The following is a 24,832-nucleotide window of genomic DNA, read 5'->3' on the forward strand; positions in this document are numbered from 1 at the left end:
AGAGACAGACAGACAGACAGACAGACAGACAGACAGACACACACACACACCTGTTACTGAACAAACACTATAGGCTATTACTAGGATATAGCAATTTTTCAGAATAGGCCTATAGCTATTTAACACTCACTTATCCATAAACCATTTTTTCATTTCATATTTTCATTTATTTATTTTGGTAGGAAAGGTTTAAAAACGGGCTATTAGCCTATATTTACTCGTGACCTAGTCTATACAGTCTTGTATTAAAACGGACCAGCGCGACCCAAAATGGGTTCCGACCCTATGTTTGGGAAACGCTGACTGAGATGAAAGCATTAAGTTAACGTCACACGGTGACGGTACACTACAGTACATAACGTAAGCTCGAGGATCACCGTGATACCGTCCCACACCAGCCCGTTCCACACCGTGGCTGAACAGCGTGGAGGAGGGACGCATCATGAGCCGCCGGCTCCGTCTGTGGACTCTACCTGCCCTGATCCAAGTCTGATGTTTCTGTGCAACTCGGTACAACAGGCTGAACAGGGACAATGCGACTGTTTATCGTCACAGCTTTGATCGTGTACCTTGTCAAGTCAGGTATGTCAAAATATCTATTATTATTTCGGATTTATGATTCCATGGCACCGCGTTCTTGCGCGTAAAAGCCTCACTATCCAACATGTGCGTAACTGATAAAACATAGCAGATGTGAACGATTGCGCGTCGATTTGATTATAAACCAATCGATCAATGCCAAAGTTACTGTTTATGTCAAATTATATTATTTGAGCAGATGCATGCGCATTGAGGATTAACAGCCTGGTTGAAAGATTTTCTAAGATTGCCTGAAGAACTTCTTTCAACTTAATGTTTCCCTATGTGCACATAATTATGCAGAATGTCTATTTTGGTTAGACTTTGACGGAAGCTAGAGTTGTAGTCTATTAATAAAAGCAATGGTGAATCCATTGCTTTTGATTCGATCTAGATAACAGGGAAAAGGTCAAAACGTGTTCTACACTATTCCTTGTGTAAACAAATACAACCTTATGTATTTCTTTATGATTATGAAATTGGTAAGGAATTCCATGCCACCATTGTAATGAACTGTTGCAGTATACTGTATTATGTAGTTCTACACAGTGGCAAAACCACCCTCCAACTGATACTTGTACAGTAGGTCACTATATAAATAGTATTTCAGAGAATAATTGAACTGTGAATCATTATAGGCTATGTACAGTTTAAGGTATATAATAAGAATGTATTTAATTATTGTTATTATTATCACCGTTATCTGTTGAGTGAGTGAATTCAAAGTTGGTTAGTGGCTGTGTGTGTATCCATCTATGTGAATGTGTGTGATCCGTAAATCATGATAAATTATTAACCAAAGCTCTAATACACAATAAAGACCAGCAATCATATGTGTACAGTGACTTTTTTCTTATTATTTTTAGACAGACAGACTGTATTATATACTTGCATGTTCAAACATACATACAGTAATAGACCTACTGTACATCAATTCATGCGACAACCGACACAACATATAATACACATTACACACACATACTGAATGTAGTGTCCACATTGATATGTGTGTGTGTGTGTGTGTTGCAGGGCTGGCACTGCAGATCCAGTGCTACCAGTGTGAAGAAGTCACACACAATGACTGCTCCACCCCAGAGTTCATCGTCAACTGTACCGTCAACGTGCAGGACATGTGTCAGAAGGAGGTTCTGGTGAAGGAAGATGGTAGGTCATTATGATTTATAACTCAACATGGAAAATGTACACCATTGGTTCTCAAAGTGGGATCCAGGGACAGGGGTCCTTGTAGGGATGGAACGATATGAACATTTCACGATGATTGTGACCAAAGAAATCGTGAGTTACGATGAAGATAATCAAAATATCCATATCCTGGGGCGGAACGTTTGCCAAAAAAATGCAGATCAACAGGCTCTCAAGCTTCTGAGCTTGTAGATCGGCTATTATTTTTAAGAGATTTGGTAGAGAGTGAAAAAAAGACTGTATCAGGTACATATATTAAAAGTACGTTTTACCAATAGAGGGTTTAAATGGTATACCGGATATCCAGCTCGGCAAATAAAAGGTGAATTGTTCCCAGTGCATGACGGAGGACGATTTCACGATAAATTAAATCTCCACGTTACGATTATCGTGAGTGACGCGTTGTGAGCTTGGCTATTTTTTTGGGCAAAGAGATTTGGTGGAGAGTGAAAAAAAGACTATCAAGTACGTATATTAAAAGTACGATTTACTCTCCACGATACGATTATCGTGAGTGTTTTTTATCACGATAAACAATAACATCGCTTACCGTCACATCCCTAGGTCCTTGTCATGGTGGGTGGGGGGATTCCAGGGGGTCCCCCCCCCCCCAGCTAAAGGAGAGGGACTCCAGTTATAGGGTTTAACTGATTTATTCCGCCTTACATGATAACCATTACAAATTACACACATCAAGATCAGTTTCTTCTCTACGACCGTGGAGTCTGTTCTCCTCTACGACTGTGAATGCTGGACACTTAACGCAAGCCATACAGAATTCCCTGGACGGTGCTACACCAGAATGTTACGTGTGGTACTGAACACCAACCAGGACGAGCACATTACCAACAAGCGTCTGCACGGGGCACTACCAAGTGTATCAGAGAAGATAGCTGTCAGGAGGATGTGACTAGCCTGCCACTGCCACCGACACCGGCCTTTGCTTGTACTGTGGGAACCAACATACAGGCATCGATCAAGAGCTGTTACAGAAAGCACAAAGCTGGCCAGATGTATGGAGAACCCAGATGACTGGAGACACCGATGGAGGGCTCGTCTGAGCCTCTGAGGACGACGTAGAGAGAAATGCCATTAGTATCCGAATCAATTTTTACAGAATGGAATGCATCATCATCATCACATATTATAATCAGTCATCAGTCATGTGTGTATGTTTAGTGGCCGTAATCTGTAAAAAAGATTCTCTCTATCGCCATTATCAGAGATTAGATTGATTGATTAGAGATCAGTGCAGAAAGAAATAGAATAGAATAGAATACTTTTATTGGCAACATTTAAAAGAACACAGAATCATCATTAAAATCACCAAATTTGATAAAATCACAAAAAAGCCAAATCGTATTTCCATTGTAGTCCATTTTAAAACAATCAACACCAAACAGACTATAAAAACAACTTGGTTTTCATTGGTTACATTGTAGCTATTTGGAGAATACGAAACCTCTTGTGTGTGCGTGCGTGCGTGCGTGCGTGCGCGTGCGTGCGTGTGTGTGTGTGATGCATGTCTAAGTGTTCTGACTCTCTTGCAACGCCATGTCGCAATGAGAGCATACGATCATAATAAATTAAAGTTTTAATAATAATCTTTGAAAACAAGAACAACCTGAAGGCAGGATTGATTAGAACACTGTTACAGTACAGTAGACCGTAAACAGTAGACGACACGCTGGCTACAAAGCTGAACAGATGCTTGTACAAGAATGATCAAATAATAAACACACAGTTATCTGTGGTAGGTAGCTGAACATACACAGGTGTATGCATAATAATTAAATCCCTTGGTATGCTCGACTAGTCATGATGATAATACACAGGTATATAATAATGCATAATAATCATATCCCTTGGTATGCTCTGTTCATGATAACTGTCTGCAAGCTTAGCAAGCTTCTCTCAGGACAACACTGATGTGCTTGTCTGCAGTCTCCAGATAATAATGGTTTTCCAACTGTTATTTCTCCTGTAGTCCAATTGTTCATGGCTGTGACCCTCGATAGGATAGCAAACACACCAGCCTCAGGCTATTGTGAGCAATTTGCCGGTGACCATATCTCTCTCAGCATGTAAAAGTAATGTTGCAGCTGGCAGTTTATAGAACAGCCATCGATATGTGGCCACCTAGCTTTAGGGACCATTAAAATCCCCCTGTGGGCTTGTTACACACTGTGTCTGCACAAATGCATTGTGTTCTTCTTCTTTTATGTTTATTTGTGTGTGCTGGTGCACACATGTGTGAGTGTGTGAGAGATGTTAAAAAGTGTATGAAACAAAAGCCAGCATGGTTTGTGTGTGCATGTGTGTGCGTGAAGGCCTGTCCATAGACTCCATACTCTATCCGAACACCGAACTTTTCGTCCGGTTCAACTACAAAATGATGTCAGTCGCAATTTCTGAAAAGCATTACCCCGAATTAGAGTTCGGAAAGCTGCACGTCTCAAAGTCGGAACTTTCCGGCGAAAAGTTTGGTGGTCGGAGACTGTATGGACATTCCTTGAGAGACGTTCCAATTGTATGAGACTCATCCATTAATGAGTATTTAGCATGACAAAGCATTTGTGCATGCATGTATGTTTAAGTTAGAGCCATGCACAGGCAAGCGTTCTGGTGGGCTTCATTCGTGGAAGTGTGCATGTTCATAATTCTTAAAGGTGATACACCATGAAACTTCACTTTTCCTATTTTAAAACCTTTTTTTGGGGTCCCATTAGCACCTTCTATCCTCACAAAGTCCCATTTCTGACCGATGTGTCTTTCTCTGGTTTTGAGAAGGCAAAGGTTAAAAGTATCCCACGGGTTCTCAAAACAGGCTGTTCAGATTTGCTGCCGATTGTGACGTCATCTGCCGATTGTGACGTCATCACAAAAAAAATAAAAATAAAAAATTCAAAAAAAGTTTTTTTCAAAAAACATTTTTTTTTTCAAAAGGATTTGGGGAGAGGGGGGGGGGGGGGGGGTGGCGCAGTTCAGGCCAAAGGTGGTACTGCAGCTGAAATGCTCTGAGAGCCATTCAAAAATGAGAGAGGCTCTCTTTTCAGGAGTGGTAATTTAGCCTCAAACCTTTTGAAAAACGTTTTTGGGACATAAACAATATGACATAAATACTTTTTAAATGCATGGTGTATCACCTTTAATGACTTAAGACTGGTCTGGAATATGATTGGAAAATTTGATCTCCACATCTGAATCTCTCCTGAACATTGACGATTTTGCAGACTGCTAACTTGCCTTGTTAGGCGTAAAGTGTTTCTGTTGTTCTTTTTCTGGGGCTTATTGGTGCCCCAGTGGATGGCAATTGCCACCCCCTAGTGTTCACATTTAACCTCAAATTCAGTTATTGTGGGCTCGCCTGGAAGGCGAGCACACGTATGTTATCTTCATTATTTCTTTATTTATTTATCTATCAGTCAGTATCTCCTCAAAACTTTGGCGCGATTCATCTCTTAAACGCTTACACCTTTCAACACCATTCAAATTTTTATGTGTTCAGCTTACTGAGGACACGTGTGCTTGTATTCTTGGTTTTGAAATGTTTTGTAGTATAAATATAAAAAAATAAAAATGTTTAACTTTAAGCACCCAATGCATTTCCAATGGGTTTAGTGAGTGGGGACAGAGTGGAGAGAAGGATAATAGACCCATGTTTATGTTAAGGCGCTGTGGCTGCAGTGTTCACACTTCAGATATGCTATCTATATCATTGCGTTCAGGTCTGCTCTCTGATTTGATCCAAATATCTAAGCTTTGTGATGTATATATTCTGAGTTAAAACTACAAATATCTATAAATGTCCCTCTCCACTCTACTGATTGAGACAGCTGTGATTAAAGGCCTGTCTGTCATTGGCTGTTCTGTGGTGCTGCAAAGTAACCAAGTACATTTACTCAAGTATATACAAGTACTTGTACCTACAGTACAATTTTGAGGTACTTTTACTATACTTTCCATTTTTGTTACATATACTCTACTATAAATACAGCATTTGACAGCCTCAGTTACTTGTTACTTTGCAGATTTTATTATTAATAAAAATAGATAGATGGACCACTTAATACTGCTATGAAGTTGATCTACAATGTGCACACGCACGCACGCACGCACGCACGCGCACACACACACACACACACACACACACACACACACACACACACACACACACACACACACACACACACACACACACACACACACAAACAAACAACTGTTACTGTGTTACTGTGGAGACGTTTGCTTGTATTTGTCTTTGAGACATGTTTTGTAGTGTTTTAGAAATTTTAGTTAAAAAGAATAAGGTTTTTGGATCCCGGGCAATGGGATTTACAGTATATATCTTAGAACCCGCAGGGACACTCAGCCGTATTAGTGGTTGTTGTTGGTTGTCAGGGAGATATCACAACCAATGCATTTTCAAATCAGATCCACAAACACAATAAAAGTCATGCTCCACTCCTCAGTCTGGAGTGGCCACATAGAAGAACGCCTTGGTTATAGACATAGTGGAGGACAGATGTGATCTGGGATTGTTAACCTACAGTGTATGCACTCAATATACACCTCTAGAACACATAGAATATGTACAGTACAGTAAGGTTCAGTTGAGTACAGTAAAAGTACAGTAAGGTTTAGTAGAGTACAGTAAAGTACAGTAAGGTACAGAAAGGTACAATACAGTAAGGTATAGTAGAGTACAGTACAGTAAAGTACAAAACAATAGAGTAAGGTACAGTAGAGTAAAGTAAAGTACAGTAAGGTACAGTAGAGTACAGTAAAGTACAGTAAGGTACAGAAAGGTACAGTACAGTAAGGTATAGTAGAGTACAGTACAGTACAGTAAAGTACAAAACAATAGAGTAAGGTACAGTAGAGCAATAGAGTAAGGTACAGTAGAGTAAAGTAAAGTACAGTAAGGTACAGTAGAGTACAGTAAAGTACAGTAGAGTACAGTAAAGTACAGTAGAGTACAGTATAGTAAGGTACAGTAGAGTACAGTACAGTACGGTACAGTAGAGTACAGTATAGTATAGTACAGTAAGGTACAGTACAGTACAGTAAGGTACAGTAGAGTACAGTAGCAGTACAGTAAGGTACAGTATGGTACAGTAGAGTACAGTATAGTATAGTACAGTAAGGTACAGTACAGTACAGTAAGGTACAGTAGAGTACAGTACAGTAGTACAGTACAGTGCAGTACAGTACAGTAAGGTGCAGTACAGTATAGTAAGGTACAGTACAATACTGTAAGGTACTGTACCTTACAGTACCTTAAAGTATCCTATTTTTTGGGTTTGAAGCGAGCCCACACTGTTTCGAAGGAACAGTATTTCTAGTTTTATGCATATTATCTCATATTTATCACTATTTCTTTTTCCAAAATTACGTCTCTGTTCTCAACATATATGCTTATTTGAGTCATCATCCCAAACGACAACAGGTTGCTAACCCCCCCCCACCCCCCCCCCCCACACACACACACACCACACACACCCCAATCCACCCCTGTAAGGTTGAATAACAGCAATAAGCCCCTGTCTTGGGATGTATGACATGTCATTCCCAATCCAAAGGGCAGGAACGCTGTATTGCGGAGTCGGCAGTTATTAAATAGGAACATTTCCACATGAATGCCCATGAACATCAATGCCTTTATCTCTCAGCTTCATCATTATTGCTCCTCCGCGCGGAAAGACTGACCCTGGGAATTATAACTGACCGCACCCTTATCACTGTTTTGTAGTCGATGTAAATGTAATGGATGCATTCACACAACTGTACCGCCATCTGACTGGTATTCTGGTTTCGATTGGGTCATTGGAATTGCAACGAGTGGGTCGATTTGTTCTTTCTAAGTATACTCATCGTGTGATTGCCGATGTAGAGCCGTGGTTTTGCATTCAGGTAGACATTCAGGTGTAGATGTAGAACCAGTGGAGTGTGTCCTCAGTGTCACTCCCCCTGCACAGATGAGTCTCTCTCCAACCCCATCTGTCTCCCTGACAGCAAGCTTAATAGTGCATTGGCTTAGTGAAATTACCGTTACGGAGCGGATAAAAGCGCCAAACTTTTTTTGAGGCTTCTTTAGGACCTAACGATGGATTTTATATGGGTAAACATCATGGATTTTTGGATGTTTACCTATATAATATCCATATCAAAGTTGGGCTCCCATAGACTTTCTATACAGGAGGAAAATACCCAGAAAAAAAATCTGCTTTAAGTAGGATGTGAGGGGTCTAACTAGGGTTTTGTCATGATTCTGAATCCATTGCAAGCATTTGTTTTGCACAAAAAACTTTCATTGGGCTAGAAATGGCCCCACAAAGTGATGGTTTAGTGATGAGTCATCATTTTTCACAGTTTTTGGGTGTTTTTTGGGGGCTATTTCTAGCCCAAGGAAAGATTTTTGTGCAAAACAAATGCTTGCAATGGATTCAGAATCATGACAAACCCCTAGTTAGACCCCTCACATCCTACTTAAAGCAGATTTTTTTCTGGGTATTTTCCTCCTGTATAGAAAGTCGATGGGAGCCCAACTTGATATGGATATTATATGGGTAAACATCAAAAATACATGATGTTTACCCATATAAAATCCATCGTTAGGTCCTAAAGAAGCCTAAAAAAAAGTTCGGCGCTTTTATCCGCTTCGTTTCGATAATGTCAAAAACCAGCGTTAAGCAACTGAGCTATAACCACTGAGAGCCTATATAGATTTAGTTGACTGAGGTCCCTCAGGCCTCGATGCAAGATCAACTAATATTTCCCTCCACACCAAATCATTGTTGTCGAAAATAGCCGATCTACAAACTTGCAACGCGTTGGATCATCTATTTTCGGCTTAAATGGATATTTCACTTTTGGTAATTTTATTGTCTAAATCTGTCCCGGGACAGATTTTAAGTTGCCCAATTCAGTATTTCGATATTTGATTTTCATTTTATCAGACACGCCCCCTTCCTATTGCAAACCCATTGTGACTTCAAACTCCATTTTCACCAGGATAGATTCGGTGAAAATACCCGTTCTTTTTTCTGGTGACTCTTTTCATTTTCCCAAAAATGTTTAAAGATGAATGAAAAAAGGTTATCGGAAAAAAATACGGCCATCTCACGTATTAGGAGGGCAGAGTCACCAGAAATAAATCTATCCTGGTTAAAATAGAGTTTGAAGTTACAATGGGTTTGTAAAGGAAGGGGGCGTCGTGTCTGATAAAAATGAATATCAAATATCTAAATACTGAATCAAGCAACTTAAAATCTGTCCAGGGTGTGGTCACAAAAGCCTGATTAGACGATAAAATTACCAAACGTTTTTTTTGAAAGTGAACTATCCCTTTAAGAACAAACACAGACAAAATTTTTCTGAATGTCTATAGGGTACGGTATCTAATACAATACTGCGTTATACAGTATTTTATAGTGCTAGACGAGGTTCAATGAATATATCTGTCAGTCTTTTGTATGCCCATATAACCCTATGGAGATCCCTGAATCATCAGTATATGTCCATAAATGGGTTTGCCCCCTTTTGTGCCCATATGGAGCTGACTGATTTGTTTTCGCCTGATGCCATGACGTTAGACAACACACTCCATATCTGGGTGTGGCCCGCCCGCCAGCCCATCTTCCCTTCTCTTTGCCAATTTTAATAGGATTAATTAAGGAGTAATGATCTGAGGTTTTTCCTTGGCCTCCAGGGAGTGTGCGACGGTGCGTGCACAGGTTCATGCTCAATCGTATTTTATTTTACAGCACCAAATCACAATAGAATTGATCAAAAGGTGCTTTAGAGCAGGTCCAGACCATACTCAAAATATAATGCATTATTTATCAAATTGATGTGCACCCGTTTCAACATCATCATCATTCCTGATTGCTGAATGACACAGGAGTGGTTCCTTTTATTTGGCTAAAGAGACCTGTCCTCTTAGCTCTCACACTGAGCTGTCATTCCTACATGCCAAGCTGCCTGCCGTACATTTAAATGTCCACTGCCTATTATGTGGTGGAGGCCCCTGGGGGCCTCAGCAGGGGGACTTAGAAGGACTTAGAATTACCTCTCTGTGCCACATCTCTGCACTGTCATTAGAGATATGGACTGGGTCAGCCGCTATTTTCTCCCAGGCCAGTTCCAAGATGATGAAAGAAAGTCATTGAATGCACACACATGGACGCGCGTGCGCGCGCGTAGTGCGTGCGTGCGTGCGTGCGTGCGTGCGTGCGTGCGTGCGTGCGTGCGTTTGTGTGTGGGGTGTGTGTGTGTGTGTGTGTGTGTGTGTGTGTGTGTGTGTGTGTGTGTGTGTGTGTGTGTGTGTCCATGCACACACTCTCACAATGTGAGAGTGTGTGCATGTTCTCCATAACATTGTTTCAATAATAAGGATAAAAAAAAATCTTATGAGCGATGTTGGGGTGGGTAGGTAAGTGATTTGAAGGAGGATATATATATATTGATGAGATTAATAGTTTCAGAAACGCTGTGTTTATCAGCATTTCTCCCGACCAGGAAGAGGCTGTCTGTCTCCTTCTCCCCGCACTAGAGGGCTGGTAGGTGGGGACAGTCAAGCCTGCCCTCTCACTGATGAACCTTTTGCGTTTTAATGGCTGAAATTGTAATCTCCTGGATTATGACAGTCCAATGTTGGCAGCCCTGTCTCACACACACACACACACACACACACACGCACCCACGCACGCACGCACACGCACACACACACTATCCACAAAATATGGGTCTCAGGGTGTGAAGTTGTAATCATTCTGGCTCGTAATGGGTGAGTTATTTGTCGTTCTACAAAGATGGCTGCCATGGTGGGGTTTGCTTTGGTGCTCTTCTGATAATCTGCAGGTGACCACTTCCCTCATTGACTGTTGAAGTGCAGTGAACCTTATGATTGGCCAGCTTAGATATAATCGTATCGTCTGACTTGGTTACTGTTCATGATTGCAAGTGCAACTAGGGGTTGGGTATTGAAATTCGGTTTCAAGTAGGAACCGAATCCCAAAGTCTTTTGTGTTTTTCTATCTGCTCTTCACGTTGTAGTGAGGATTTGTGTTGTAGGCAGAATAACAATAAAGGCACACAGCTTTTAACATTTAACCATTGGCTTCACTGATCGGCATCACTGATTGGCTTCACTGAGCTACTGTATGTGTCACATAATCACATTTATAGCACTTCGACAAGGCATGTGAGAAAATGTGAGATACGCCTGAGACCTGATGAGCAAACGGGAGGGCATGTATTTCCGGATTGCATCATTCACGACTTCCGTGGCAATCCAGTAGGACCCTAGTTATTCTTATAAGTATATCCACACTTATACGGTATTCTTAAAACATCTTTCAGTGTCAAATTGTCGCGGGGGTCGTTGGGGGGGCACCCAACTGCCAGTCGCAAGTCAGGCACCAAAAGGTCTTGTGGCGGCCCTGTTGAGACAGGCATTGAAGTAAAAACAAAGCTGTGGTTTGAGAGAGAAAGAAAGAGAGAGAGAGAGAGAGAAGAGAGAGAGAGAGAGAGAAAGAGAGAGAGAGAGAGAGAGAGAGAGAGAAAGAGAGAGGAGAGAGAGAGAGAGAGAGAGAGAGGAGAGAGAGAGAGAAGAGAGAGAGAGAGAGAGAAGAGAGAGAGAGAGAGAGAGAGAGAGAGAGAGAGAGAGAAGCCCGATTTTGAGCAGAGTGTATTTCAAGTTATATAATTTGATTGGCTGATGATGAAACAACTGGCTCAAAGAATTAACAATCAGATTTTACATTTGAATGACATAAGACTATAATACATCTGATATTACAAACTGATACTGTTTACTAATACAGTTTTACAGTAAATGACAGGGGCAGGGTGTTTAGAGTCCACATTTAATTATTTTGTTGGACTATTGCAATGATGATGGCATTTTTATTTTATTTTTTATAACTCTTTACTTTTGATGATTGAAGTGATACATGTGGTCGGTGTGGGGCGGGGGGACAGGCACAGTTTCGATTGGGTTTTGGGTGGGTGACTGTTCTAATGGGAGTGCAGAGAAGCATGTAGAACTGTGACTCTACCACCTGGTCTCGAAACTGGTATCGAAACTAGATGGTTCGATTTGTAAAATGTGGGGGACATTTTCTTAACCACTTGACCCCTACATATTTACTATGATAAATAGAGAAATGGCTGATCTACAGTACAAGAGCTTTTTGTAGATATTCTATTTTCGCAATTGTTGTTAAATAAGTTAGTATTTAGTCTGACCAGAAGCAGGGATAAAACATCTTCGCCTTGGCCAAGAATATGAGAACATTCATAAACATCTGTGTTGCTTCATGACACTTGGCGACCCTGGTAAATAAATCCTACTGTGTGGTCGGATAACTATCTTCTAATGAATCCCTCAAGGTGCTCATATGAGTCACATATACACTGTTAGCAGTTGTCACTGCTTGCATCGGTGCCTCTTCCCAATTGTTGGTCTTAACACTGGAGATGTGCTGTCATCCTGGGAGGGAGGGAGGGAGGGAGAGAGAGAGAGAGAGAGAGGAGGGGTGGGGGTACATGGTGTGGCTTGGTGACAAGACAAATTCGTGTAATGATTCCCCTCAGATTGGTGTGAAAGGAGGTCTGGATAGCGAGGGAATTGCGGTGAATCTCTCCCAGTGTGGTATCTTTCTCAGGTGATGCTGATAACTCACAGCACTGTTGCTGTGAAATCCTTCTCTCACCGACCGTTTGTTTGTTATTATAGATATGAGCATGAGTATAATATAAGTGGCCATGAAATGCCTTGCAGATTTCACTGTGTTGCTGCACTGAATCTCATGTCTAAATGTAGGACATTAGAATCTACAGAAGTTTAACAGAACCTCATCACAATTCATGAGGTTATAAAGACAGATATGGAGGTCCCCCTTGAGCTGATTCATACTTGCTGTTATTTTCACCATGCAATACCATCATACAACAGAGTTATTGGGTGTTATTTGTTACATTTCTTCGTGATTTTGCAGTGTATCAGGAAGTAATGTAGTGCACATCAAAATGCTTAGCTCATGTCCCTCCTTTAAATATGGTTTGCCTTCACTATAGCTCTGCTCGTCTTTCATCTGAAGCCTTGGATCCGCTGCTGCTTAGCTGCCTCCTCCACCCCAGCCTCCACCTTTTGATCAGAGTCTGGCATAGGCTCAAATACTTGTGATTTTATGTCTGCTGATTCAAGCTAATATGTCAATGTATTGCTATTGTACTACTAGTGTAGGCATATGGGGGGTTTTGCTTAAAGTTCCCTGATTTTGCTTAGCAGGCATGCATTTACAAAATGTAGGGAACATTGCCGAACGCGGAGCCCTTAAACGCCAAGTTTAACTGTATTCCATTTGTTGTGATAAATGGTTACATCTACTTTGACGTGAGTGTTCCTGAATAAAATGAGTTTTCTCAGACGAGTGGCTGGACTCTCCCTTAGAGATAGGGTAGAGACAAAGATAAAAGATAAGAAGTTCAGTCGTCAGACTCGGAGTAGAACCGCTGCTCCTTGACTTGGAAAGGAGCAAGCTTAGGTGGTTTGGGCATCTATTTCGGATGCCTCCCGACAGTCTCCCTTGAGAGTTCTTCGCTGCACGTCCCGCTGGGAAGAGACCCTGTGGCAGACTAAAATGTGGGGATTACAGTGTATCTCCACTTCTGGCCTGGGCGGCAGGAGGAAGTTGCTAATGTTGCTCTGGAAAGGAAAGACTGGAAATCTCTGTTGGAACTGAAGCTGTCAGTTCCTTTCACAAAAATATATTTGAAAATAATGTATGACTATTCTGGGGGGTCCCCAGTTCAAATATGATTATGTTGGGGGGTCGCAGCCTGAAAAGGTTGAGAACCACAGGATCAGCCGCCTAGGAATCAGATGGTTCCCTGTTCAATCCCAGCTCCTCCCAGTGTCTTTGATAGTGACCTTGCCTCTTCTCATTAGCCTGGGCATCCAGACCGCAACACCACCCCCTGTTGGTGGTGGTCCCAAAACGAAGTGTGTGAAAGAGGCTGGCAGTGCCAGGCTATCTTCTCATTGCCACCTCATTGGCAAAGCCAGGAAAGGCAAGAAGCGCACCACCTACAGACGTTGACACTAAGGCTTGCCCACCTGCCCCCGGCAGGTAAATAAAACGTCAGGGCAGGTGAAGTTGGCTTTCAGGTTGCCCGACAGGGCAAGTGCTCATTTGAGAGGGGACACAAATGTCTATGAACACAACACGAGATATCTGTCTAAACACCTGAACGTGGCCAGTGCGCTGTGTCTTCTGGTCTGTGGAATGTAAAAATAAGAGCACTATTTACCTATAATGTGCTGTTTTTACTGTTGCTACATTAAAAATAAAAAAATAACAAGTGTGAACCCATAGACATATTCAAATCATAGCTAAAGTATTTTGGATTTGGATTTGGAGGTATTGAGGTATGACATTTTATCGCACAGCCCCAGAAAGTAAAGAAATAAGTGTTAAAATTTAGCGGTAATTAAAATCGTACACTATCATTTTATAATGGACGATTTACTTTTCGGGCAAGTGGGTATTACCTTCGGGTAAGTAGAACATGACCTGTACTTGCCCGATGGGCAAGTGCCTCTGAGACCTTAGTGTCAACCCCTGACCTACGTAGCTGCACTGCGGCTCGGCGTGACAGCTTGGCTAACAACACTGTAGAACTCAAGACCCTGATGTTAGATAGGAGAGTGTGGAGGGCAGCGATCCAGGAGTTGGTGTTGGCTAGACCACACTCTCGCATCGCTTGTCACCTACAGGTATAAGATCCTGGAAACGCCACTGTGATGGTCAACTCCCATGCACCAAGGGCATGTTGACAGTAATTGTTGAGAGGGGAAGGGAAGGAAAGGTTTCAGAGTTCAGACCAGGGACTCACCCCAGCAACCCACTGTAAGGTCCCATTACCCCCACTGCCTCTGTTTGACAGGACCAGCGAGGGGACAGCAGAATGTCTGCAGCACAAGTGTCCCGGCCTGCACGATTTCACTGCTTCATCTAAATGAGCCTTTACTATTCATGAAAGTTAATTTGCTGCATCGGGGCAGAGGAAATGACAGCGAGGCTTTGTCACAATGATACAATTCACCATCTATTGTGGAACTCTGAATGACTCAAGGAGTTATCTCTTGTTATAATTTGAAAATGTGGCTTTAGATCCTGTGTCTTTGTGAAGGACTTGGGCTCGTATTTTGTTATTTTTTCCTTCGCTAAAACTACCCCCAGGAAGGATGTCCAGATTTCATTTAAATGACGATGACGGACCCTCATATCCAAAATGGAGACATCCACAAAGTTTGTTTGCGTTACTGCAATAAAATAAACAGCATTGCATGCTGTTATTTCAATGATTTAAAATCGATTCAATGATTTAAAATCGATTATAGTAGCTATTTAGCAAAGAAATTAAATCTGTGTAAAACGTGTAAATCTATTATTATGGTGTGATCATGCTGTGATTATCTAGCAAATACTTGGACATTATATTTTCAACACGTGGACAAACCCACCTTGACATGAACACAGAGATTACACACATTTATCGATAGACCAAGTAGCTATATGGAATGGAAAGGTAATTAGACCCCTCTTTTTCGATTTTCCCTCTTAAAATTGCCATATACAAGGCACAAATTACTTATTTCCATAAAATCAATTATTTGCATTGCAAAAGATTCGATTCCGATTACAGCATTTTAACGATACCATACAAAGCCTAAACGGTACGATATTTTGCTTTGCCAAACAACATCGTAGATCATTGCAAATTAAAATCGATTTTTCAATTCAGTTACTATATCGTTACACCCCTACAAAAAACACACACTGCTATTTTGTGCAACTTTGTTCTAAAACTACACACATACAGTAGTGTTTTTCGAATTACTATCGCTAGTTCAAAATTTGGACAGGCGGAGGCTGCACGTTATTAGATTCTTTGTTGTTATGATATGACAAAGCCAGTCGTTATGACATAACTTTGCCATGGTGATCGGGGTTGATAAAAGGACTGAGAGGATGATAAGCTTGCACTGTTGCTTTATTGCTGACGCCTTATTTTCCCAAGGTGTCCATGTCATACTCAACTTTGTTCCCAAACATGGTTACTGCAAATATTCTGTCCTCACTCGCTTGTCATCACGATCACATCTCATTGGGGAGCCTCAGTTCTTAGCTTCACCCAGAGCAGTGAGGAGCAGTCTTGTTCAAGGACACGTTGCTGAGAGCTGGACTCGTACCTGGACCTCCGGGATCCTAACCATTCAGCTATGGCCGTCCTCCAGTGCCACTGAGCAGAACATTCATGTTCAGAGGAACTGGACTGCACATTTTGTGTGGATGGGGACTGGGGTTTAATTGGAAACACGCTGGCAGTAACATCAATTCTAAATTGTATTCTCATTTGAGGACATTCTTTAAAGGCTTCAGAAAACCTAAAATCAAAATCAATGTTTGGAGAATCGTTACGGCACAGTAAAATCTTTCAAATCTGGTGCTTTAACCCCCAGAGTATGAATGGACCTGTTATGCTCTATTTTGTACCTAAAAGGGTCGATTTCTACATAGCTGTAATGGTGTCCCTTGTAACCAGGGGTGTCCCACCAAATGCCCTTGGCCCCGGGTGCAAGGATTTCACTGCGGGGGAGGGTGTTTACCCTTTTAGACTGGGAACGCATTATTACGCATTATTTTCTATATTGAAAAAATAGCAGATACACAAGCTCACAGCATGGCACCGAGTGCAGCACTGCAAGCTTGTAGATCTGCTATTTTAGAAAAATCTTGAAAATTTGTGCTCGTCTTTGAATATTTCAAATATGTCTATGCAGTGGGTGCTCAAACCTTTTCATGTGAAGGACCCCTGAAATGATATGTATTTGCCACGGACCCCCATCTCAAAATATTTAGTTCCAAGTATAAAATAGTTAAGGCCCCTCCACCTTGGGCCCTAGTAACTCAGTCCCACTCCCCCCCCCCCCCCCCCCCCCCCCCCCCTTGTGACGCCCCTGCTTGTAACAGTTCTGCAAACATTGCAGGAGCCTTGGTTAGTTTGTTGTTTGATTTCATGCATTCTGAAACTTCAGGCTGATTCATCTGTCTCACTTAAAAATAGAAATCTTCAAGTGTTGCCAGATACTTTGAGATGCTGGACTGTTCATCATTCTTCATCGTTCTTATGCATCCAACCATAGCGTTTCACATTAGTCTTCAAGCATGTGCTTTCCTGCAGCGCTGGAAAGCTGATTAAAATGTTATTTTTCCCACTGTTCTATAAAGTTTCTCAGTAGAATAATTAAGATTGGAGTGCTGAATGTTCAAATTTCCTCACACAAATGAAGTGAAATCCCTCCCAGCAGAGAGAGACAAAAATTGCCCAAACCTCATTGCGTTTGTAAATCTTTATTGCGTTCATGCAATCTGAGCTGAGTGTTCCCCCTCTGGCTGCATGGTCAGATTTATTGTGATGATGTTGGCCAGAAAGAACACCCCACCAGTGCTGCACACCCGTTGTGCAACAAAGTCATAATGTCATTATTACATTTGGTCCTTTATTGTCACAGGTGTTCTGGTGTTACTAGCAAGTCAGGCGCTCAGTGTAATGTAAACAATTGGTGCATTGCTTTCACTATTAAACTACTACTCTGATGCTTGTACAGTATGTAAATGTATATGTACACTATGTACATAGGGACGTTTGACAGTTCTTTTTTTGTTTTTGTTTACCAGCTTTTAATTCACCTTGATGCTGCAATAGCTCAGATAAGGGGAGGAAAACGCTATTTTGCCAGAACATGTTCAGAGCTGCTTTGGTGAACCTGTGATGGAGTGTTTACCTGAGCAGCATAGCTCAGGGCGCTTTATCTAAGCTCCTTTTCACAGCTTCAAGCTTCTGTTTGGGGGTCATTGTGGTCATTGTATAATTATCCACTGAGACAGTTTTGGAGTCTGTTTGTAGATGGATTCGCTGTCAAAGGGATGCTTTTGTTTGGGGGAAGACTTTTCTCGTTCCTCCATAGGATTTCAAATGCAGCATTGAAATCATGTGTAAATCACACGTTCATTACACAAGCTAACGAAAGCAGGATCTTTCTTCCTATAATTAATGAATAGTATAAGGAATGAAGGAAAGGGTGCATTGGAGGGTCATGGTTGCCGAGTGGGTGGTTAATAGCAGTGGTAAAGTAACTAAGTACAGTGCATTTACTTAAGTACTGTACTTTGTACAATTTTGAGTTATTTGTACTTTACTTGGGTATTTCCAATTTACAATACTTTTACTTCTACTGCACTACATCTTGGATCCAATTATATTGTACTTTTACTCCACTACAATTATTTGACAACTTTAGTTACTAGTTACGGTACTTTGTAGATTTTGATTATTATTACAAAACATGTGCATTAACCACATCAGCTCTGTATACAATTCGGCCATTTGAAAATAGCCGATCTACAAGCTCACGATGTGTCGCGATGTAACGCATTGTGAGCTTGTAGATCTGCTATTTCCAAAAGATTTTTATACATTTGAAAACTTGAAATGGGACATTCTGCATAATTGCGACCGAAGGTCGCAGTTTACCATGAGAATTGTCACAGCTTGTCCGCGTGTAGACGTGTTTGTACACATTTTTACAGTCTATGGGTTGGTTCTCTTGACAAATCACTGTGACATCACAGGTGATATCACAGGTGACATCACCTATGTAAAAGTCCATATATAGGTATTCCCCAGAATCCCTTTTTTTCTGCTAATATTATTGATGACGTCACGTTCATATCGCACTCACCATACCTGTTACTTTCACTACTCCCCCAAAACTTTATTTTTTTAAATTAATCTTTTTGACTGGGGTTGGTGGGGGCCGGACAGAACCCCCCGCGGGCCGCAAATGGCCGGCAGGCCGCTTATTGGGGAACCCTGCTGTACAAGTACACCCCCTGGACATGTCGCAGGGAATTACCCACAATCCAACTATTGATGCTGATTGTCAAGGAGGGATGCATTGGGTACCATTTTTATCATCTCTGGTCGTATGACTCTGCCAACCTCCCAGTCTCAGGGCGGACAAACCACAAGATCATTGTGCTGGTACCAACTCATTTCCTTTAGCTCCCCACTCTCCCATTTAAAGTTATACCATGTAACATTTTTTATAAAACAAATCTTAAAATGGTCCTAGCTGTTAAATCGCTAATGTTTTAGAACCCCCACTCCGTTATTTTCAGCTTCTAAAGCCTTCTCTTTATATGTTTTCTATGATCCCTGCCCGGGACCGGTTTTCGCGGAAAAATTGCGTCATCACACTACCGGCCAATCACAGCGAGGGTTATACACTGCCGGCCAATCACAGCGCAGAACATACACTGCCGGGCTCTCTGGTGGGTTTAGGAAACACGCCTTCAGGAAGTACACTGCAGTGTTTACACTGGAGGAGTCTAGCATGTAACTCCCCAACCGCTGCTCGTAGAAGGACACGGGAGACCTCATTGAAAGCGTCTCGGCGAGGCGAGGCGGACGCGGTGGTCTGACGGCCCGGTCCGCGAGCGAAAAACGGATGAAAAAAGCAAACGCGACCGCGGTTTGCTATACTGCTACAGACCACCAGTTGAGCAACTTACACAGTATAGCTTTAAGGTGCAATGAAGCCTGTTTATGCTCTGCACACGATTTGGACAGCATTGCTCGAAAAGATTTGCCTGCTCAGTCTCCAATCCTCAGACCTGCACTTCTGGGTTGTTTGCACATGAGCGAGCTGTCAAATACTATAACAAAAGCACTAGGAAATGTACAGATGGCCCTAATGAGTATCAGTGACGAGAGTGCCTGCAAGGGTCAATGTCGGACCTGTCAGGAGCCAGTGGTCATGGAGGCGTGACAGATGTCCAGCCCTAAATGTCATTGAGACAAGTTGGCCTGTCACAGTTTGTACATAATCGCCTGATCTCAATTAATTGAGCTAATCACTTATTTTTGGATAATCGTTAGTATAATTTCCATTCATTATTTCCATGTTGTTTTTCATGCTTTTTAACCACTTTCAACCTTTGTTAACTATTTGGGGGCATTTTAGGGCCAATTATTTTTTTATGGTTTTTCCATTGTACCAAATACTGATACACATATTTGACCCCCCACATATGACGTCATGTGGGTCTATCATCCTCATCATCAGCACCAGCAGCAGCACAGCACTGCTCACTTTAGACAGGTGTGATTTATGTTGAAACATTGTCATAATATTTCTCAACAGATCTATAAGTTCTCAACACTTCATGATGTGTGTTGTGAGCTTGTAGAAAACTATTGCTATTTTTGAAATTTTGTGAAACGAATGAATGAAATGGCATGTGTTGGCCATGGTATAGTTTGTATATTTCCGTAATGTAGGCTGTTTGTCGTTATCTGTCTTGTAGATTGTATTTATAAAGCCAAAGCAAACGGAAATATAGGCATTTAAATTCAGGCATGGCATCTAAATACGAATGAACTCTATTTGCTGCACGACTGGAAGCATTCTGCCAGGAGACAAAGTTGCCGCTCAACTTCACCATCACTGTGATGACTGCACAACAGCCCCATCATAGCTGTGCAATGAAACAAGAACATTAACTAATAACTACATGGTTAGAATCATAAAGAGTCAGTTTTCGTATGTGTAATGTTATGTTGTCTTTTATGAATGATGATTGCTTTTATGTTTTTAATAAATGCAATGAAGAAGCTGGAATTGGAACCAGACATCCATTTAATTAAAAGAAAATACAAATTACTGTGGTCAAACAAACTACAGTATGTAAAAAAAAATTAAGTGGCTTCATGATAGTTGCACTTTTCTAATTATAAAGTGAGAAAACATTGGTTTAACCCTGCAAGGCCCAGCGTTGCTTTTTGGCAACATTTTTTAAATCATTTTTAAAACATGTTATAATTAGTTTTCCTGTTCTTTTTTCACATTAACATCACCATTAAATCCTATAGTTTAGTATTACAATGCCATTGGCCACGATATTTACATATCAATACCCCCCACAGAGGCTGACATTCACACCTCCCAGAGAAGTTGAAATTCCAGCTTCTGGACGAACAACATCTCACTTTTTAACTGAAGCTATTCCTCACAAAAAAAGTAAAATGCCTGTAATATTTTTTTTCGTGATCATTAGAATGTCTAGAATATGTACATAATGTTATTATTGTGAAATATATCCCCAAAATGCAAATTAGAGCATGATTTATGATTTATGGCTATAAAACCTTACAAAAACATTATACATTTTTTAACATGACATTTTCCTGTGATTAGGACTCCTACAACACCTTCTGATTAAAAAAAAAAGAAATTGGCCAGTAGAAATTAATTTGGGTCTTGCAGGTTTAATTCAAATAACCAATAAACACCCTGAAATCCCCATCAAATGCCCCCCACCCCAACAGAAACCAACCGCTTTTAAAAAATAATTAAAAATCGAAATAATAAATGAAACCTGCAAATATAAATGTTAAAACAGGAAAATCAAAATGTATATATTTAGGAATGATCCCAGGCTGCTTCTGGAAGAGTTGAGAATTCTGTGTGCCATATAGAACGAATAGTAGGTAAAATTCGATCAATTAGAGTTTAGACTTATTACATCTCTGTTAAATTTAGTCTTGCAGGGTCTTTCCAGTGACCCAACACCGACTCTGTTTGACCCAAATGGTACAGAGCCTTAATTAGTGTTATTGGTAACACCTGTGTTTACCTACTATTTCATGTAATGGCTCCAAATGCTGGGCTCCTCAAACACAAACACTCTTTTCTTCTTGGAGACAAAAGAATAGAAGTGCTGTGTGATCACATACAGCTGCTCTGAGAGGGTGCAGGGTTGATACAAGGAAGCACTGATTACTGGAATAAACAGCAAGTCTGATGCAATAAATCCATGGCCTACTAGTTTTGTAGAGGAAAGTAAAGTTAAAATAGAGAGAGCTCTCATATGTCTCAGGACTGCATTTAGACAGCAATCACACAACATGTTGTAAAGGTTATTAATTGGTTAAAAGGGACAGAATATTCTATGTAATTAGTCAGTGGTTGTTTGAGGGAAAGATGCTTCATTATCTCTTTGCCACATGTTCCAATTACTGCCATCTGGTTCTCTTGCTGTTTTCCAATTACCGCTCATGATGAAAAACAATATATTTATGCAGTCATCTACTACACCCATTGTAGTCTCTACTGAATTTAATACTTTTTTTTATCCCCACCAGGCCGGAATGGCTGAAGGCGAAGGATTATGTTTTTATTTGTTGGCAACATTTTTATTATATTAAGTCATAGTTTTTTGTCATCACAGCTTAGTTTTTATCTAGGTGATTTCAATGAGGGATGATTGCCTTCGCCTTAATTCTGCTAACTGTTTAAAGATTCAAGAAGTTTTACATTGACTTACACAGGTACAAGTAGTGAAATGTTTTTAGGACTTGATTGTGCTTCATACTGATCATACATACTGTATAACGAAAACATATTAAAACAAGAAAATAAAGAATAGAATAGCATGACAATAATGAAAAATAATACATACTGTACAAATATACAGTGATAGGGCTACACTAAAAGGATCTTGTTTTAGGCAGGCACAGTAACTTATATGTGCAGTCGTTTCTGATGTCAGTGCAAATTGACACTTTATTGTTTATCGCCCTCAGGTCTTATTGGGTTAAGACAGGATGACTTAACCAGACATGTACTGTAGTATAGTGATGTCTGTGTGGGACATTGAGAGATTGAACACAAAATGAACCTGTAATCTAAGAACAAAAATCTTAAGGGGATTCCTGGCATAACATATTTTCAAATGTTTTTTTTTTAAAAGACTAATAATACGTATCAATTCAGGGGTCCTTGACAGGAAAACCACTGCTGTAGACAATATTGTGGACTGTCAATAATGTAAAACTGACAGAGTTCAGCTGAACTCAATTTTGTGCTGAAATCGAGATCAAAGGGTATGGAGCGTTGGGCTGAGACATAGTGATGCCTCGTTTATTAGATGTTTCAGAGACTATTTCTAAACTCACTGGCTAGCACAACTGTCTGGCCTTTTCCACATCCATTTACAACTCTTTGTTTCGGCTTCATGCACACAGTTTACCATCCCCTCACTCTGAATATAGCGCCTGTGTGTGTGTGTGTGTGTGTGTGTGTGTGTGTGTGTGTGTGTGTGTGTGTGTGTGTGTGTGTGTGTTTTTGTGTGTGTGTGTGTGTGTGTGTGTGTGTGTGTGTGTGTGTGTGTGTGTGTGTGTGTGTGTGTGTGTGTGTGTGTGTGTGTGTGTGTGTGTGTGTGTGTGTGTGAAAGTGGCGGAACTGAGTTCTGTTACTCAAGTATTGTGTGCAATCTTGAAGTAGATTACATACTTTAACTGAGCATTTCCTACTACTCCACTGCAGTACATCTCAGAGGCAAAGATTGTACTTTTTGTACAACTAAAACTATTCTATCCTTCAGCTATCAAAAAATATTATAAAAGCTCATAATACATCGCGGAAATTATGAAATGGGACATTCTGCATAAAAAAGTACTTTTACATTTGGTAGGTACCATAAAGGGCAGTCCATAACGTCTCTGACCACCGAACTTTTTGCCGGAAAGGTCCGGTTCAACTACAAAATGACCTCACTCGCAACTTTGATAAGCATTACCCCCAATTTGAGTTCGTAAAGCTGCACGTTGGAAAGTCCGACGAAAGGTTCATTGGTCGGAGACAGCAATATAGACTGCCCTTAAGTATGTTTTGATGCCATATGTTGTACTTTTACTGAAGTCAACTATTAAATGTTGGCCTTTTACTTGTAACAGAGTATTTATTTGCTACTTTTACTCAGTAAAAAGTAAAAAAACAAAATGTGTGTGTGTATCTTCTTACTACAGGTATACATTACCGCAAGTCTTGTGCGTCGTCAGGAGCCTGCCTCATCGCCTCCTCGGGCTACCAGCAGTTCTGCACCAGCAGACTCAACTCCGTGTGCATCAGCTGCTGTAACACCCCTCTGTGCAACGGGCCGCGACAAAAGAAGCGCCCGGCGTCTTCCGCCACACCGTCCGTCCCGAATGAACACCACCACTACGTCCTCTTCCTCTCCGTCCTCTTTCTGTTTCCCTCCACCCTCTGCTGACAGATCCTCACACACAGAGGGCAGGAAGATCCAAAACGTACTGTCTGGCGGAGTAGTTGGAACCTATAAACGCATGTCAGAGACGTGTTCCCAGAGACATGGGCACACTGGAATAAAATGAGCTGAATTGATTTGACGAAGGATTGATGAGGAGGCCAGGTGCTAAAATGGCATGTATTATATCGGCACCTGGCTCTTTCCACTGTAGTCTAGATGGACAGGGGGGTCCACGCGCATAGGGTGGATTTTTTTCCGCCACCTGTTTTTTCTTAATCCTTGAAGGGTATATTTTAAGATTCTGCCAGGTACCAAGCTGAAATATGTTCTCATGGGGTTAATTTTTAATGTTTTCTTGCACCTACCCATTCACTTACTATACAGGGAAAAAAAAGCCCACCCAAAAAAATCTTCTTTAAGTAGCATGTGAGGGGTCTAACTAGGGGTTTATCATGATTCTGAATCCATTGCAGGCATTTGTTTTGCACGAAAAACATTCCTTGGGCTAAAAATGGCACCCCAAAACTATGGTTTTGTTATGAAAAGTGATGAGTCATCACTTTTCACAGTTTTATAGGTTCCATTTTTAGCCTTATGCCTCATTCACACTACAGATATATAGTTGAACGTTTTGCTTGGTAATTCAATGTAATCTCAATGGAAACCAGCTTTAAAGGCTGGGCGTGTCGGCTGTCCTTGGAATCCAGCCTTTAAAGCCATGGTTTCCATTGAGATTACATTGAATTACCAAGCAAAACGTTCAACTATATATCTGTAGTGTGAATGAGGCATTAGGAATGTTTTTCATCAAAACAAATGCCTGCAATGGATTCAGAATCATGGAAAACCCCTAGTTAGACCAC

The 24,832-nt window shown here is 41.0% G+C and overlaps 1 protein-coding gene across 1 annotated transcript; it reads left to right on the forward strand.

Annotated features, from left to right (window-relative positions):
- Window positions 1-533: 533 nt before the first annotated feature.
- Window positions 534-23,972, forward strand: LOC308308158 (ly6/PLAUR domain-containing protein 1; the record flags this gene model as incomplete). The annotated part of the gene is made up of 3 exons (XM_080753523.1): window positions 534-582; window positions 1,609-1,743; window positions 23,728-23,972. 3 exons carry the CDS (start codon window positions 534-536, stop codon window positions 23,970-23,972), a joined length of 429 nt encoding a protein of 142 aa, XP_080609649.1.
- Between the last annotated feature and the right edge of the window lie 860 nt (window positions 23,973-24,832).

Source organism: Nannobrachium achirus, assembly GCF_963921795.1.
Source record: "Nannobrachium achirus genome assembly, chromosome: 22".
NCBI classification, from domain to species: Eukaryota; Metazoa; Chordata; class Actinopteri; order Myctophiformes; family Myctophidae; genus Nannobrachium; species Nannobrachium achirus.